A 17278-nucleotide genomic window follows, 5' to 3' on the forward strand; every position below is an offset into this window, starting at 1 on the left:
AGTCAAGGGTGTGCTTTGGTGGTCGAGTGTAGACAACCTCAAATGGCGTTTTCCCGATTGACCGATTGACCATATTGTTAAAAGCAAACTCCACTTGCGGAAGGCAAACATCCCACTGTTTTGGCTTGTCTCCACAGACGCAACAAACCATGTTGCCCAACGTGCGATTTGTGACTTCCGTTTGCCCATCTGTTTGCGGATGGCAGGTGGTACTATATTTGAGGTTGGTTTTGAATTTTTTCCAAAGGGTGATCCAAAAATGGCTAAGGAACTTCACATCTCTATCGGATGTAATCGACTTCGGAATCCCATGAAGCCGCACAATTTCTTTGAAGAAAAGGTGGGCAATGTTAGATGCATCAGCTGTTTTCTTGCACGGTATAAAATGAGCCATTTTGAAAAATCGGTCGACCACAACAAACACGGAATCCACTCCACGCTGAGTTCGCGGAAGACCGAGTACGAAGTCCATACTTACATCCTCCCAGATGTTTTCTGGCACGGGCAAAGGGGTGTAAAGTTTTGTGTTTTGAGCTTGGCCCTTCCCCACTTGGCAGATGGGGCATTTTTTTACAAACCTGTCAACATCCCTCTTCAACTGTGGCCAATAGTAACGCTCAGCTACTAGAGCAATTGTCTTATCACGCCCCACATGACCCCCCAAACCTCCACCATGCAATTCACGGATCAAATGTTCACGTAGAGAAATCCTCGGTATACACAGCTGGTTGCCGCAAAACAAATATTCATCTTGAATATGGAAATCTGCCACAGGTTGCTTGAGCTTGCACTTCCTCCAAGTTCCAGCAAAGTCATCATCTTCCTCATAGAGTTCTTTGAGCTGTTCAAAACCAGTGATTTCAGTACGTAAAGTGATCAAGAGTTCCCCCCTTCGGCTGAGAGCATCTGCCACCTTGTTGTGCTGACCTGACTTATACTTTAGGACCATGGTGAATTTTTGAATGTAGGTAATCCACCTGGCATGCATCCGGTTCATGTGGGATTGAGTGTTGATGAACTTCAGCGCGTGATGATCACTATAAAGCACAAACTCGCGTTGAACCAGGTAATGCTCCCAATGCTTTAAGGCTCTGACTATCGCGTAGAACTCCAACTCATAGACAGTCCACTTGCGCCTTGCTTCATTCAATTTCTCACTAAATAATTCAACAGGTCGGCCTTCTTGTGAGAGAACAGCCCCAATGCCAACAATGGAGGCATCACACTCTACTTCAAATAATTTCTCAAAGCTGGGCAGTGCAAGTACTGGGGCTGTGGACAGCTTTTCCTTGATTATAGCAAAGCTTATATCTTGGTCATCACCCCATTGAAATCGACCCTTCTTCATGCATTCGGTAATTGGTGCTGCTAGAGTGCTAAAATTCCGAATGAACCTTCGGTAGAAAGTGGCTAGTCCATGGAAGCTTCGGACTTGCGTGAGGGATGATGGGCATGGCCACTCTCGGATGGCCTGCACCTTTTCTTCATCCACATGAATCCCATCTGCACCAACAACAAAACCCAGAAAAAGTAATCTGTTGGTAATAAAATTGCACTTCTTTTGATTAGTGTATAGCTTGTTATCCTTTAGGACTGAGAGCACCTCACGCAAATGGACCATGTGTTGTTGCTCATCGGGGCTATATATAAGGATGTCGTCAAAGTACACAACAACGAACTTGCCAATAAAGGGCTTGAGGGTTTGGTGCATGACCCTCATAAAAGTGCTAGGTGCATTCGACAAGCCGAATGGCATGACCAGCCACTCGTAAAGCCCCTCCTTCGTTTTGAAAGCCGTTTTCCATTCATCACCCGGTCTAATTCGAATTTGATGATAGCCACTCCTTAAATCAAGTTTCGAAAAAATTTTTGAACCCGAAAGCATGTCTAGCATGTCACTTAATCGCGGAATAGGAAATCTATATTTTACCGTGATTTTGTTGATAGCGCGACTGTCCACGCACATCCTCCAACTACCGTCTTTCTTTGGGGTGAGTAAAGCTGGAACGGCATAAGGACTCATGCTTTCACGGATTAGTCCCTTGCAAATGAGATCCTCAACCTGATCTTGAAGGATTTTGTGCTCATTGGGACTCATTCGGTAATGTGGCAAGTTGGGGAGGCTAGCACCTGGGACCAAGTCAATACAGTGTTGTATGTCTCGCATAGGAGGTAGACCAGCCGGCAATTCTTGAGGAGCAATGTCTGAAAATTCTTCAAGCAGTCGCTGAACATGGGGAGGTAATTCTAGAGCAGCTTCTTCGGTTCTCCCCTTCACAACAAGTGTCACAATTTCACCACTCTCTTTCGCATCCATCAGAAACTGACCCTCGGCTACTGTAAGAAAATTATTCCTCTTCTCAGGCACAGGTACTTCACGGGGGCTCTCTCCCACAGGCAACAACACCACCTTCTTTTCATGCCACCAAAATGAATAAGTATTGTCGCGCCCCTTGTATGTGGCGTCCACATCAAATTGCCACGGTCTCCCGAGCAGCACATGACAGGCGTCCATTTCCACCACGTCACAGTCCACTACATCATTGTAAAATTTACCAATTGAAAACGGGACTCGGCAAGTGGCAGTTACCTTAGTTTCGGCACCCTTCTTGATCCAACTGATTTTGTAAGGCTTGGGATGCAACTCTGTGTTCAACTTCAAGGTAGAAACCAGCGCCTTCGATACAATGTTTTCACAACTCCCGCTATCAATAATCAAGTTGCAAACCTTCTGATTAATGGTGCAGCGAGTCTTGAAAATAACATGCCTCTGTGTATGATCGTCATGTTTCGGTGTTAGAAGGAGCCGTTGTATGACACAGTTCACCAAATCACCCTCGTCACCCTCAACGAACTCACTTTCTTCCTCTGATTCTTCCTCATTCTCTCTAGTCAACTCTTCGCTGCCGTCCACCATGTTAATGGATTTTCGAGTAGGACATTCATTAGAGCGATGCCCAGGTTGGTTGCAGCGAAAGCATTTCCCGACCATCGGTTTGCTATAAGGATTCTGGTTTGTGCTCCCTCGGCCCCCAGTTGGGGTGTTGTTGGACTTAGGATTCAAATGAGAGTTTTGCACTCTCTGGTCACGACTAGAGGAAGGAGATTGTGAAGGATTGGACTGAGTTGGTGGTTCGGCCCCTCTATTTGCTGGTGCGAAGTTTGGTGACTTGGAAGGGGGACGGGACAGTTGTAATTCAATTTTCATAACCAAGTTGACTGCTTCTGATAGGGTCCATACAGTGTGCAAGGTGACCTTGTCCTGGATAGCAACACGTAGTCCTCCAACGTACCTCGCCACTTGTTGCCCCTCAGTCTCCGAAAGATTGTTCCGAGAATTCAGTCGATAAAATTCTTCGGTATATTCGTTGATAGTCCTGGTGCCCTGCTTGCAATTCTGGTATTGCTGATAAAGGAGCTGTTCGTAGTCTGGCGGAAGGAACCGTTCCCTCATCAATCTTTTCATTTTAGGCCACGCACGAACGGGTCGTTTGCCTTGGCACCTTCGGTTGTTTTGAGTTTGCTCCCACCAAGCCGATGCTCCACCCCTTAGCTTGTAGGCTACTAACTTCACTTGTTGATTCTCTTGTATTTGCATGTAGTCGAAGAAGTTTTCCACTTCCGACAGCCAATCAAGAAAACTCTCAACATGAAGATGACCATTAAAACATGGCAAATCAATTCTGATCTTGAAGTTGGTATTGCCGTCATGACCCCTTTGATTTCCCCTTCCCGCCAAGTCTTCAAATTCTTCATCACTGGAAGAGTTGTCTCCGCCACGGTTTAGTGGTGGTCGTCTTCCACCCAGATGAGCCCCATCTCCTTGCCTTCCGTTTTGGTCCCCATTACCCTCCACATGGACATTTGTAATGGACCTTTGAATGTCTCGTAACATGCGTTCAATCCCCTCAACGCGTTGCTGGTTTTGTTGGTTCTGGGTTTGGATAGAGTTCCAAAGGGTTTGCGTATTAAGGTCCTCATTCCCGTGTTGGTTGCCTTCATTTCTTGCCATTGAGCCAGACGAAACCTTGCTCCGATGCCAATTGACGTAGCGGAATCGTATAAGAAAAATAAAACTCAAGAAGAGCTGTGTCTTCCGAACCACGAGCCACCAGTCTTATTGATGAAACTCAGTAAAACTTAGAATTATTCAAAGATGAAAAACTGCCTCCCTCCCCTGTATTCGGTCCCCTTATACCCAGAAAACCAACTAAGGAACTTATTTTAAAAGGAAAGATATCGCTAGCACACTATCAACTACGGAAAGCTTATTAAAAATGGAAACATTAAAATTGGAAATGAAATCTGCAATAATTTGGAGAGCTGCTGAAGAGCTCCTCTGTTTACGGCACTTTCCTCTTCAATCCCGATAACTCATGCTAAATCTGCTGCATCAAATATACATGTCAACTCAATGAGACAGGTTATAAAATGGGTCATATCCAATTAAGTTAATCCAAAAAAATTAAATTATTAAACAAGTTAAACGGATTATATTGTATCACCTGTTAACTGAATAAGTAAGGTTTGGATTTTAAGATATGATCTCATGACTTAACAACATGTCACGAACATGACCCACAAAAACGAATTACCACCCCTAATAGGAAGTCAAGGGATCTTGCCCATAATAACATCGGATCAATTAGCGGCAAGAAACCCACTAAAATTTAAAAGTAAAAAATAAAGAGATGCAAACATATAACAGAGGGGGTGGAGGGAAATAGATCATGGAGGGAGGGGGGAGTGGGCGCTGATCAGAAAAGATCTGGGTTTAGAGATTGTTTAAGAAAGAATTTGCTCGATCCGTACTATTGCTTTTCACAACTTAATTATTTAAAAGAAGTATTTTTCTGTTCATTTTTTTCTTTTGTGTAAAGTACTCTCGTCGAGCTAGCTGGCTTTTCCTAATTAGTTTTTATATGCATGTTTCTTGCACAAAATTATATTAAGATATTGTTAGGTGTCATTGTGACATTGAGTTAAAATGAGATAAAAATTAAAAATTAAATAAAATATTATTATTATTTTAAAATTTTGAAAAATCAAATTATTTATTATATTTTATATAAAAATTTAAAAAAAATTATAATGATAAAATAAGATAAAATAAAATATTTTTACTATCCAAACAGTTCAAACTAAAATAAAATATAAACTAAAATATAAACATGTGCTTATAAATTAGTGTGCAAGCGCATGACCATGCCAATTCACTACAATTGGTTGTCTTTTATTCTTAGGAAAACGAAAAAAGTAGAACGTACCAATGTAAAACAAAAGAAAAATAAAAAGATGTGTTGGTACAAGTTGTTGGTCAGGAGATATTCAAGGGAGGGATATATAGAGGATCAGTGGAAAGAGATGATCATCAGCCCCGCCCTTATAGTGGGAGATTAATTTGCATGGTTGCATGCATGCCTAGTAATAAATTAAAATCAAAGTGGTATATATTACCCAATTAAATAACTATATATATGAACTTATAATAATCGATCACATTATTAAAAACTAGGCATCCAAAAGTGTTCATAAGCATGCAGATAATTAATTAATTACCTTTATATATGAGTAATATTATTATTTGTACCTTTCCTGTCCTCAAATTAATTTGTAATGGACCACCCATTAACAAGGCAGGCAGTCCAAAATAACACTTGTTCCTTACTAATAAATCGTAGTTATTTAAATAATAATAAATAAAAAAATGACGTCTGAAACGACGTGTCGAAGCTTAAAGATCAACAGGATCAGTGGTGGTCCTCATGTGGCGTTGAAAGAAATGAGCAAGCCCCTATCTAATAAATAAGGGATATGGTTACAAAGAGATCTTATATATAAAAGTAAAATTCTATACAAACCGACGACATGATCACTTCACATGATATATTCAGTTTATTTTAGAATAAAAATAATTTTACTATTTAATATAATATATTAAATTAAGTCAATTTATAAATTTACAAAAATAATTGATTAAATTATATATATATACTCCAAGAAAAATAACCTTTTATAATACTTAAATTTGTCATAAAAAAATATAAAACGCGTTGCTAATAAATAATCACGACACATTTTGTATTTTTTGTGATAAATTTAAGTTACGTAAAAAGTCCTTGTTTTTTGATTTTTAATTTGTAGTATATATGTCTTATATAATTTTGAGATACGTTAATAAGCCATAAGATAGTGTGTTTTAGTTTTTTAAGCTCTTATGTATCGTTTTCTGATCCCACTAGCTCTTGATCAACGTACGGTCCATTAATCCATTAATGCCTTCTAGCTAGTAAACCCGGCCAGCTTCCACCTCGATCCCTGGCTGCATGCCGATCGAATATATTTATTTTTGGTTCCACTTTGTGGGTTTCTCATAAGTGATCGAGCAGCCTACCTAGCTAGCTAACGCAACCAAATGCATATATATCACACGACGTTGTACGTACGTATGTCTTCCTACTTGTATATCACATGAATTAATTATAAACTCATTATATATATATATATAATACGCATGTATGTACGTACGTACAACTGGTACTGGAGCATTAATTAGAAACTATATTATAATATGTCTACATATCTTCCTGATCTGTTTTTGCAAGATAATCTGTTAACTATGATATATCATGATAAGATCGATCATATATAATTAAAAATTAATTAAAGTTAATATGATTAATTAATAATTAAGCAACCAAATATTCGTAGCTTAATTATAATTTAAACATTATTTTTAAAATATCTACGTTATTTTACCAATTAATTAGGGTTTTTAATTTTTATTTTTTTTTAATTTTTTATTTTTACCTAATTCTGGGCCCAATGCAAGAAGGGATTATTTTTGGGATCAGTTCAGTGCGAGTACTCCTTGGGCGTAGTGGACCGCCGCCCATTAGTGGGCAACCCACAACGTACAATTAACATGTTACTTTCACATATTAATGAGATAAATGGTTGGGAAGTTTGGACCACTGCATGATATTAATTAAACTATATATATAGAGTTTAACTTTGATTTTAATAAAGTAAATCCCGAAATTTTAAAATGCATGATCAATATGTATCTGATCATACTTCTAAATTAATTGTTATATACAATCTAATTTATGATATTCTAGTACAGAAATTGTCACCACCCCCTGATCTCTTTTACCGTTTGCAAAAGTAGGACTTGATTTTTTTATGTTGATAATTGAGGGTCGTCTAATTAGTTTTGGCCTCTTTCCAAGTAGGACCTTCTTCCAACGAAGTTTTCAATGGGAGGGTCTCCTGGCCACATGTAAAATTCATACGCTGGACACGAATAAAAAAAACAAATTAAAATAAAAAATGACGGTGGGTCGTCATCCCCTGGATCCGGCCCTCCGGACTGATCGGCTTAAGAGATACGTTGTCACTCATTGATTAGCCAGGCCAATTATCATATAATTAAAATAACTATAAAAATATTAATATTACTTATAGTCATGAATTGCGTAAACGTCGGGTATTCATTTAAGAAAAGAGTAGAATTTTTTATAAAAATTAATTAATTTTTTTTTATATAATCACGTATTTACTCACTTTTTAAATAAATTATGCAACTTTTACACAGTACTCCACGATTATAAATATTATTTTTTTCTTAAAAAATAAATAATTGTTGGTCTCCACGTAATGTCAATATATATGAACCATTAGCAGTCTCCCACTTAGGCTTGCATTATAAACTTATATTCGGACCTCTAACGTCGCAAACCAAAACTCATGGAAATCTTGTCATTATAATTAGCAATTTTAACTTTTATATACCTTAAATTTTAAGATTCTCAATCATATTTATTGATCATGTAATGCACTTTTAAACAAGTTCATATTTTAACAACTTCAACGGATAGCCATTTAGAATGCTAGCTCAAGATCAACGAATGTAACAGATAGAATATGAAAAAATCTATGCTGAAAAATTACAATTCTATTTCCTTGATCTTAATGCAACTTCTCTTATATATCGAAGCGAAGCTAGCGCGGCCTGCCATGAGTTTATAAAGTTTAAATATCTAAATATTTGACTTTGGGCAATTAAAATATATACTATAAGAAATTAATTGTTCAGTTGTGGCCAATTATTTCTTATAAAAATGATTATTTTCTATTAAAATGGGTTTGTTTTGATCATAAATAATCATTCTTATTGTATATAATCTGTCACGAATAGTCATTTTTCTTGTAATGATATATAATGAGAGTTGGGCATGTCGTGGATGGGACTCACGTAGCATGCAGTACTAGCTGTGTGATTTTTTTTTTTTTTTGATATCTTTGGATGTTCGGGTCAGCTTACGCGCACCTCGACTAATCTCACGGAGCTTTAAAGTTAACGGTCAAGTAAATCTCCAGTGGCCCTGAGGGTACTCAAACTAGTGACCATTGGGGAGTAAACCCAAGGCCTGACCAATTGAGCTACCCCTCAGGGTTAGTACTAGCTGTGTGATTCACTTGCTAATCAACCAAAAGAAATAGAAAAGGGTTCCCAGAACTCTCAAGAAATATAATTGCCATTTTAATTAGTAGTATCTTTACCCATGCACACGTAAATGATCTACATGTAGCTAGTGAAAAAGAAGCAGCACACTTGTGGAAGATACAAGCAAAAGGGATCTTTACCCTGTCAAAACCCATGAATTAGTTACAACCTGATCATGATATATTAGCAAGCTATTTAAACAGTACCATCTACTGTATGGATCATTTCTCTGTGCCTGATTTTGAAGTACTTAAACTAACTTCCCAAGTTTCCTTCATCGATTAATTCCACGTACGTACAGATCAGTCAGCTTGACTATTTACCATGTCCTAGTCAAGAAACAACTATATATTGACATAAAGTAAGTTGGTCGATCGGTCCTTCTTGATTGATTCCTGATTTGGATCAATGCGTCAGATTGATGATCATATTTGTCTACCTTTTGCGCTTGGACTTCAAAGAAGTCACCGACTGAGAGTTGCTGTGCCAGTTTCGCTTTCTTTGGTTGATGAACCAGTTGTTGATTTGCTTCAGCTGCAAGCCTGTTTCCTCTACAAGTTTTGCTTTGTCATCTTCCTGAAAGATATTAGATAGCAACATGCAGGTTATTGATCATGATAGAAATCAAGTTATAATGTTGATATCTATTTTGTATCATTCTCTAAGATTCAAAGGTCGCCATTTGGTAACATATATAATATTTGGCATTCATCGAGGATAAAGACCTTATGGTAATAGAAAATATTATGAACTGTTCGAAAGCATATGAACTTGGAAAAAGGCCGGTCTGTGTTAAACTCCTATTCTTTTTTAGTAGTTTCATAGAATTCTAGAGCTAATATGTAATTGAATGCAATAGAATCTCGGTGGAATTTCCCAGTTCCAGCCCCAGGATGGTGTTGAGTTTTGAGGATCGATCCTAGAACTGAAAGTGATTCTGAAATCGCAGTCCACAATGGCCAAATTTAAATTATATAAGCCTAATTTCTGCCATGCAGTTTCAGTCCTGAACTTCCATGGTGATGAGAGATTGTAGTAACTGCCAAGAAGCTGGAAAGAGATCAACATCTTAAGTTTTTCTAGACCCGTTAGTTTGGAAGTTGCAAGATTTTGAGAGAGAGAGAGAGAGTTAAGGAATCATGGTGCATGGCAGAGACGCGCAGTATTTGATTATCTCGTATCTGATACAGTGAGTATGGCTGATGGTAATAACATTTTCTATTCATGTATCATAAATGAAATAGCACTCTTATGAGAAGTAGTAAAAAATCTATGGAACATTAACATGATTTATGTCCTCTACACTTTGCACTTAATTGACCAGATATCTATGATCGATCTTGCCCGTTCTCAAATATTTTTGCTAGTTATTGAACAAATCCGAGACATTAACATTTAACAAACATTATGAAACGCTTGACTAGAAACTAAACAGAAAGAATATGAGCATTAAGATTGTGAGACATCATTAAGGAATGATGAGATAATTGATTGCTTACAGTTGGGTAAGGCCACTTCGAGTGTTGCTGCCACCAATTTTTCAACACACTAGTTGTGTCACCTGGTAATTTCCCTGCCCTTCTTTTTCTTAATATCTCCTCTCTTACGTCTTCAATTCTTGACTTAAAACCCTGCAAGACAACAGTAACATATACAGGTGTTAAAAATTTACCTTCGCGTGGGAATTAAGACTACCAGAGGCGATCAACTTAAGTGGTTATCTTTGTCATGTTGTGTCTTTAAACGAAAAAAGAATATCAGTTAAAAGACCTTTCCAGCAAAGTTGCAAGATCGAATATCACCTGCTTCAGTTCAACCTTCAATTCCTGCCGAACTCTCTCCATCAGGGACCTTTCTGATTCTGTTGGAAGCAGTGGACCAAATCCCATCATGTCATGCCCATCACCACCAGATTGATCTAAAGAAAAATCCATCTGCAGATCATCCTCATCATCTGACATTGTTGCACCCGTACCTTCACCCAGGTTCATTCCTGGGAATTATATTACACACCGCTAATTAAGCCGTCAATGTGATTTTTAAACTGGCCTGGAATCATGCAATTAATGCCTTTTTTTATATCCCAAGTTCTATATATTTGGTTGATATACACAAAAAGTTTCAATACATGCTATGATAACAACTAGAAGAACTGGTTATATAAGTTTCCCTAGAGAATATTGATCATCTTTGAGACAAGCAGCTCATGTGCATGCTAAATTTTGAAAGAAACTAAACTAGAAAGAGAACCTAGACTTTACCTGTTAAAATTTATGAAAGATATGCATGATTTCTTTTTAAGGTTTAGGTTTCGGTAAACTAGATAACCATGATCTCTCACTTTTCAAAAAAAAAAAAGTTCTAATTTTTTTTAAAAGATTGTATATATATTAATCAAGTCGTTGAGATCACCTACTTTTGATGGTCTTAAATCACAGCAGTTTCTCACACCAAGTTTTAGTTGGTGACCTTTAGAGTTTTCTTAACCAGTTTATTCGCTGTGAACAATATGCTTGCGCGCAGTTCTGAGAGGTAACATTTGTTTTTGATCAATTTAAAAGGTTGATCAGTAATAGGCTAGCTTATTTGCCACAGCCAATTTGAATTGTGAGCCAAGACCAATTAATGTGATTTAAGTACTTGAGGTGCATTAACATATAATGGAAGCAGAGCAAGTAAAAGTCGTCCCAAGATCAAGATCTAAACTTTTGCAGGCAGTCACCATTCTAGATGCATGCAAAGTCGTCAACAAAACAGCATACCACAACTTGGCTAAAGCAAACAAAATTTTGAAATGACTTTGTTAATGATTTACACTAAAATCAATGTGTCAAGAGTTTAATCGAAAACTATATAATTTATAAGTAGGTGTGAAAATAATGATAATATTTAACTTAAAAATGCATATAATTTTCCAACTTTTTCTGTATATTAACTTTCACGATGTCATCAAGGATATATATAAATATATATATATGATCTAAACCGAATTTATGCGTAGTATATATTGTGCACTGATGGTCATGAAAATTTATACGATCAAATTAACTCTCTTTCCGTAGCCCATATTCGAAGGCAATATTAAGTTGTGCGCGTCCCTATGCCTGTCCGACCTCTGAAAACGTACGAATGATGCTCAAAATCTTAGGTCAATAGGTCTTTTGCAGTCACGGTAATATCCTCTCGAATATTGTACTTATGTATTCCATACTATCCATGGACACTCTCATCGAAGTATAACTCATGAATCAAAACAACAAAACTCGTGCATCATATTTAGAAAGCTGAAAGGATTAATGTTTCTAGAAACCCAAAATGTTATCTAATGAACCTTATCGGTTGGTGGTGGTGGGACGGGAAGTAGTACCTTCCCTCACCGAACTAACTGACCCTTTTCCAACTGTATGTTCATAGATATTTTCTGGGTAGGTCCTACAGCACCCACCACCTCCTGCTTGGACATCCAAAATTTCAAGAACCCCAAATACCGTCTCTTATTTTTCTAAGCAAACATGTCATATTTACCCAAAGATAGACAAGCTAATAGAAGTGATTTTCTTTGATAGAGGATTGTGTCCTCTAAAACTCATGAAATTTTTTATATAGGATACGAAATTTGAGAAAATACTTAATAATAGAAATAAGAAATTATTGTGTTGGGATATTAGATATATATAAGAGGAGGGCATACCGGTGAGCGCCTGTAAGGTATTTTCGATTTCCCGGCAGGCCACGACAGCCTCAACGGCGTGGACTCGGACATGTTGTTGAAGCTGTTCTTTGAAGCTGCACAAAACTAGCAAATATTGTGCCTGTAACAAAACCCAGGAGAGAAACCTCAACTTCAACCTCAAAAGAATCAACAAAATAATACAGATATTCAAGAAACAAAGAAGGGAGAAAAGAAAGAAACCGATAAGTGAGAAACCATATATATTACCAAGAAGTTGTCGAGCTCTTGACGCTCATGGGGAGAGAGGGAATGGCTTCGTTGCGAGGCATAAGACCGCAAAAGATGGTGAGACTGCGCTAGCTGCGCGTCGATCAACGGCAACTGATCAATTGGCGTGGCAACCCGAAGGCACGACACATGGGCCGCCAGAAGCTGCTCGTAAAGTGGGTGAGTGGCTATCTCCGCCTTAAGTTGGCGTTGATGCTCGCCAGAAACCCCAACTTCACCATTTAAACCACCGCTACTACCCCCGGCACCGCCGCCACCCATCATTCCCAGGCTCGGTTCTTGGAGTTCTATATCCATAAGACTAAACGAGGTGCGTGTATGATAGTCGAAGGTAAGGGAGAGTTAATGATGGATGAATATGGAGCAAAATAAGTTCGAAATGTTTGATAGAAACAAATTAAAGGGGAGAGCAAAGGATTATATAGAGGAAAGGTCCCGTGCTCGAGGGTTGAGGACCACAATAGAGACCCTTGTGTTTGAAAGATACTGTTGCGGTGTTAGTAATTGTTTGTGTTTCGGAGAGAGAACAAGAAGCAGACAGTTTTATCGTTAATGGTGTAAGAGAGATCGAGAGAGAAGCCGTATATCGGGATCCGAGACCACAAAACTTTCTGCACCGCGTCTGAGAGAAACAAAGATTTTACATACACAGAGAAAGAGAGAGAAGCGAGGACATGAAGCAGTAGAGAGAGAGAGAGAGAGGGTTTTCGTTTTAAAGACCTTGAGAAAAGGGTTTTGAAAGGGAGAGAAAGAGGAGAGGTGATGCCTACAGAATCATTACTATGGAAGGCCGGGTTGGAAGCGAGGTCAGAAAAATAAACAAGATAAAGCTGCTCCTGTGGTCTGACAATTTCATTGCTTTTTGTTCTTTTTTTTTTTTCCTCTAAATTTGTCGGATTTTTCTTTGGCTTTAATTTAACATAAGCTTGGGCTGGCAAGTGGTTGTTAGGTTTGTATTACAAGCAAACAACTGGATTGGGTAGACAAGGAAGCCAAACATCAGAAAAATATGTTCTTTCTTTTGCTCCTCCATGGTTCACTCATAAATAAATAAGGTTCTAAAGGATGTGATGTGGGCACTCCACAGTCTCATATGTACTGGAGCACCTCTCTCAATGATTAGAGCTTATCTATAGGTAGCCTTCACTAGCAGTCACTGTTTGAAGTTTGCTGACTTTTTGCAAACCATTGGCTATTAAATTGTTATATACACCAATTACTATATACACCAATTAATAACCATATTTTAGATTATAATTACATGTCTACAAAGATTGAGTGATCGGTCTCTTTTTCATTCCAATACAAAATAACTTGGTTTTATAGATGTTTTTACTTCTATTATCACTTCTTTTATGAGTGCACCTATACAAATTATTGAGTAAGAAGTTCATTATCTATGGCAGATCAGAGCCCAAGGGAACCAAATAATCACTCTATAACTCAAAAAAGAATGACTGAAGATGAGGCATATGACTCTTTTTTCTTCCTCAGAGGTCATCTTTCTTTGCAAGAGTGGCAGAAAAGAATTCAACTTAGTTTATATTTCCAACCAAATGGCCGGGCTGCTCAACTAATCAGAGATAATGAGCAAAACCCTAAATTTTTTTCATTATTATTATTATTTTTTTTTTTCGATAAAGAAAGTCGGCTGAAGTTGAGGTGTCACTGTTCGACCTCCTCGACTGGTGTATTATGCCTTTCATTATTCATGCTGATCACTTGGGTTTTATTGAAAACAAGAAATATATAAATAAAATATAAATATTTGTGTGTATATTACGCATGAAGTAGTTTGTTAAAATACAAATGACAACCCAACAACTATCATTGATCAGATGAGTTTAATTACGTGGTAGGCAGGCATTGCTTGTGGGCTCATCTCTAGCTAGCTAGCCAACTACCAGCCAGAAATTCATGAACCATTCCCTTCTGATCAGCTGGGGATACCCCTAGCTGTCTGATCAGCAATTGTTCTTCTATATATGTTTCTTAAGATTACATACATGCATGTACGTACTGATCGTGTACATGTACGTACATCATGATGTACGTCTGTATCAGGTATGTATATATGTCATCATGTTCATCCAATATCATTTGTTTTTTTAGTATTCAAGTTTGATTAAGTAATTAATTATGGAATTAACATGATCATAAGTTTATAAGAAAGTACTACATATTTACAAAGAACATCATATATACTCGAAGCAGCTGAGATCATGAGCAAAAAAACATGAAATATTGGAAATTATTAATTTATATATATATATATATATGTGTGTGTGTGTGTGTGTGTACATAACTAGCTAGTCTTACCTTTAATTTATTTCTTTCTTTTTCCTATTTTTTTAATGATTTTTTTTTTTTTTTGGGTTTTTGGAGTCAACGTGGATTAATTCATCAACGTTGCGTTGGGAGCAAGGAAACATTATATAATCTATTTATTGTTTAAACTTGAATATTGTCCTTAATTGGACGAGCTTCGAAGCAATGTCCAGTTTCTGGTAAATTTTTGTAATTATTATATGATCGTTCATGCATATGATCATGAAGTGATTAATCATAAAGAAATTTGGGTAGTAGGTTATCTGCTTTAATCTCTTAATCTCTCTTTCCTTTTTCTTTCTTCATTAATAGGCTAACAGTAATTATATTTAATATATATATATATGTCATTAGGTCGTAATTATATGAACTCGTGTTTAACATGAGTAATTACTGATGATTTTAATCTTTTTTCCATCTCCAATTACATATGATATATGACATATTTTAAATGATGATCAAAAATAAAGAATGATATCATTATTCTTCATGTCATGAGAAAACTAGTTTACGTTCACTCCCAATAAGGACTGAAATTAACACCAAAATGGATCATGATGGGCAGAGAATGACATGCATCGATCTAAAGCAAAAGGAAATAGAGAAGTCACAAAGTAAGGGACCGCTTTCTTTTTATGATTCCCTACATCATGGACAATGAATATCAGACCAATTCGATCTCCTAACATATAGATCAAGCTAGCTAGCTAGAAATTTGAGCTTTTCCCATGAGTAATCATATTATATGCATCTTCTTAGGTTTCATATATATATATATATATATATATATAGTACATTAATTCTGAGCTCCTTTTTCGTTTGTTTTGTAGAGTAAAAAAGAAAACATTCTTGGTACGTAAAACGACATGATCATGATCTTTTAAGTAAAGCCAAAGGAGAGGGACAAGATCCATACCCGCCCGTTAGTAATGTCAAAGCTTTTTTCTTACCCTTCTGCCGATCAGTTATAAATGTAAGGCTGTTTTGTCTCGGCTATACAGAGCTCAACATGTAGTGCGCGCATGCATGCATCCACATTTTGTCGTTTGGGAAACATTTAATAGCGATCGGTATTGCACACCCTATAATATGTCATTAAAAATTGATCAAGAACTGTCGTTTAATTAAAAAGCCTCGAGGAGGAGGCAAGTTTCACGCGGATCAAGCCCCAGTGAAATTGACAAAACTTTACAAGGATAGTTATAACTAATATATCATATTAATTAAGATTGTGTTTTCTTTGAATTATTAGAAACCATGCACGTTTTTGTTTTCATATATAGCTCGAAAGGATTAACATCTTTTAGAGTTACTATCCATCAAACTTTGAAGATCGATTTGAGTACGAACGATTTAGGACTGGTTATATAAAATCAAACTATCTTATTTCATATTATATAATCATTATAATTTTTTTAAATTCTCATATAAAATATAATAAATAATTTAATTTTTTCAAATCTTAAAACAAAACTAATATTAAAAAATTATATTATAACAATATTTTATTCGATTTTTAATAAATTAAACATCTCATCTCATCAAAGATGCATAACCAAACGAGATATTAGAAACATGAAATAAGTATTTCGGTTTGTAGATTTTTACTAATCCTATGCTAACATTAACATTGATTGATGTATTTTTTTTGTTGTTGGTAGTTTGGTCCCTAGCTAAAAAAAATAATTAAATAAATAAAGGAAAAGAAATGAAAACATGTGTAGTGGTTCCCTAGAATGTAATTAGTGTACTGTTTTATTAGGTCGTGAAGGTAGTGTGGGGGGAGGCGAGCCGGACGATGGCGTGCTGAAAAAGCCAACGGCGTGAATCTGCAGAGAAAAGTGACATTCCAACGTCGTTGATGGCCGGGAAGTCGCAGTGGGGTCACCGTCACAGCTGTAGCCTTGTCCTATTATCGGCCCTCTGATTGCGACCTTCGCATTGTAGGATGGTCCCCGCTGATTAAACTAAAACAAAAACAAAACACAAATATCAATAAAATATAAATAAAAACAAGTGAGCAGTAGTGGTCCCACTCTCCCCACTACGAGAAACTTAGAGATCATCCCCGCCTTGTCCCTCTCATGTGGCCCACAATCCTGACCTTTCGTTTTCCTTTTTCCTCTCTTCTTTGATGATGATGTTTTTATCTTTTCCTTTTTCTTTTTTTTTTTTTCTTTTTTTGTGAAATGAATTATGTTAAAATAAAAACTCCAATATATTAGATTTGTGGAGCATACTTGGCTGATAGGAAGAGAATTTACTGGACAAGTCACTTAAGCAAATTTTAAATAAAGAGTTTACTTGAAACATGCTCAACATTTTATTCAAGTGAATAATTTAAAAATTATAAAATTAAAATTTCATCATTTGACATTATCAATATATACTTAATGAATAATATAGTTGTTCTGAACAATGAAATTTTATCTTAAAAGCGTATTTTATCATTTCTTAATAATAAAATTTTATGCAACTTT

General features: G+C 36.6%; 1 protein-coding gene across 1 annotated transcript; it reads right to left on the minus strand.

Moving 5' to 3' along the window:
• Positions 1-8522: 8522 nt before the first annotated feature.
• On the minus strand, positions 8523-13467 carry LOC122281467 (homeobox protein HD1-like). The gene is made up of 5 exons (XM_043092952.1): positions 12450-13467; positions 12201-12321; positions 10312-10502; positions 10009-10140; positions 8523-9085 (listed from the first exon to the last, which is right to left on the minus strand). The coding sequence occupies exons 1-5, from the start codon at positions 12765-12767 to the stop codon at positions 8945-8947; spliced, it is 903 nt and encodes a 300-aa protein (XP_042948886.1). The 5' UTR covers positions 12768-13467; the 3' UTR covers positions 8523-8944.
• Between the last annotated feature and the right edge of the window lie 3811 nt (positions 13468-17278).

This window comes from Carya illinoinensis, chromosome 11 (genome assembly GCF_018687715.1).
Source record: "Carya illinoinensis cultivar Pawnee chromosome 11, C.illinoinensisPawnee_v1, whole genome shotgun sequence".
Taxonomy (NCBI): Eukaryota; Viridiplantae; Streptophyta; class Magnoliopsida; order Fagales; family Juglandaceae; genus Carya; species Carya illinoinensis.